Here is a 1,275-nt window from a genome sequence, read left to right as displayed (position 1 = left end):
GCACGCACGCACGCACGCATGCACGCACGCACGCACGCACACACACACACATACACACACACACACACACACACAGGGATTTCAGACAATACACTCACACACACGCAGGGGGGGGAGAGGATTTCAGACAACACACACCCACATGCACACGCACACACAGGGGGATTTCAGACAACACACACACATCAGGCAATTTCTATACTGATCAGACCCCCCAAGACTAAATAACCTATGAACTTTCAGTATTCATAACAAACAGCAAAAGTTCCGTTCTGACCTCTGGAATAGCTGGGCCGATGTGCTGTGGAGCGGAACTGCTGACTGGACGGATTTCTTTACTGAGTGGAGCCATTGATACCAACAGACTGAAATTTAAATACAAAGTAACAAGAATTGATGACGACACGCTGAACTAAACAAGAGGCTTGTTGTTTATAACTCACAATAAAAGATTTAATTTTTGTCTAAGTAAGGATTTTAGAGCACTTGCAACACAAATGGGTCATATAAGTGCAAGAGATTAGAGGCGTTACAAGAGAGCAACATACAAGGAAAATTTAGTTTTAGTAAGAGTTTTACGGCACTTGCAACACAATAAGGTCATATAAGTGCCGAAGATTAGAGGTTACAAGAGAGTAACAGACACAAAAAAGAAGGAGGAGAGATAAGGATGATAGACGTTTGATAGGAAAGAAGGAGGAAACCACACCAGAGCACCCACCAACCACTCACATACAAGGAAAAGGAGGAGGAGAGATAGTTGTAGTTTTAGTAAAAGTTTTACGGCACTTGCAACACAAATGGGTCATATAAGTGCCAGGGATAAGAGAGTAACATACAAAGAACAGGAGGAGGGATAAGGACAATAGACGTTTGACAGGAATGAAGGAGCAAACCACACCACAGCACCCACCAACCATCCACACACAATACAAGAAGTTGTGTTGAGCAGAAGCTTGTTGACAATACAACAGTAAAACGGTGAAAGGCGAGAGACAAAAAGAGAGACAGAGAGGGGAAGTAAAACGCAGGACTGACTTATGCCTGGCACATTTTACAAGTCATGAGGTGACTTTGTTCGTTAGACTGAGCTCTCTCCCTGCCTTTTAACACATACAAACACATATATGCAAACACACCCTCCCATACACACTCACACACCAACTAACACACAAACACACATACATGTAATGAAACATTCACACACACACAAACATACCCTCCCACATACACCCCCTCCCCCTCTACAGACACCCATCCACCCATAAACACCCC

General features: G+C 43.8%; 1 protein-coding gene across 1 annotated transcript in view; it reads right to left on the bottom strand.

The window, feature by feature from the left end:
- LOC101859663 (protein FAM91A1) overlaps window positions 1-1,275 on the bottom strand; it is a gene marked incomplete in the record, with an annotated part of 22,556 nt that overhangs the window by 6,325 nt on the left and 14,956 nt on the right. The window contains 1 exon segment of the mRNA XM_013087271.2: window positions 278-365. Within this exon segment, the coding sequence (XP_012942725.1) occupies window positions 278-365 (88 nt within the window).

This window comes from Aplysia californica, unplaced genomic scaffold (genome assembly GCF_000002075.1).
Source record: "Aplysia californica isolate F4 #8 unplaced genomic scaffold, AplCal3.0 scaffold00568, whole genome shotgun sequence".
Lineage (NCBI taxonomy): Eukaryota > Metazoa > Mollusca > Gastropoda > Aplysiida > Aplysiidae > Aplysia > Aplysia californica.
Note: the sequence above shows the minus strand (reverse complement) of the source record. Positions and strands in the feature narration are given on the sequence as shown.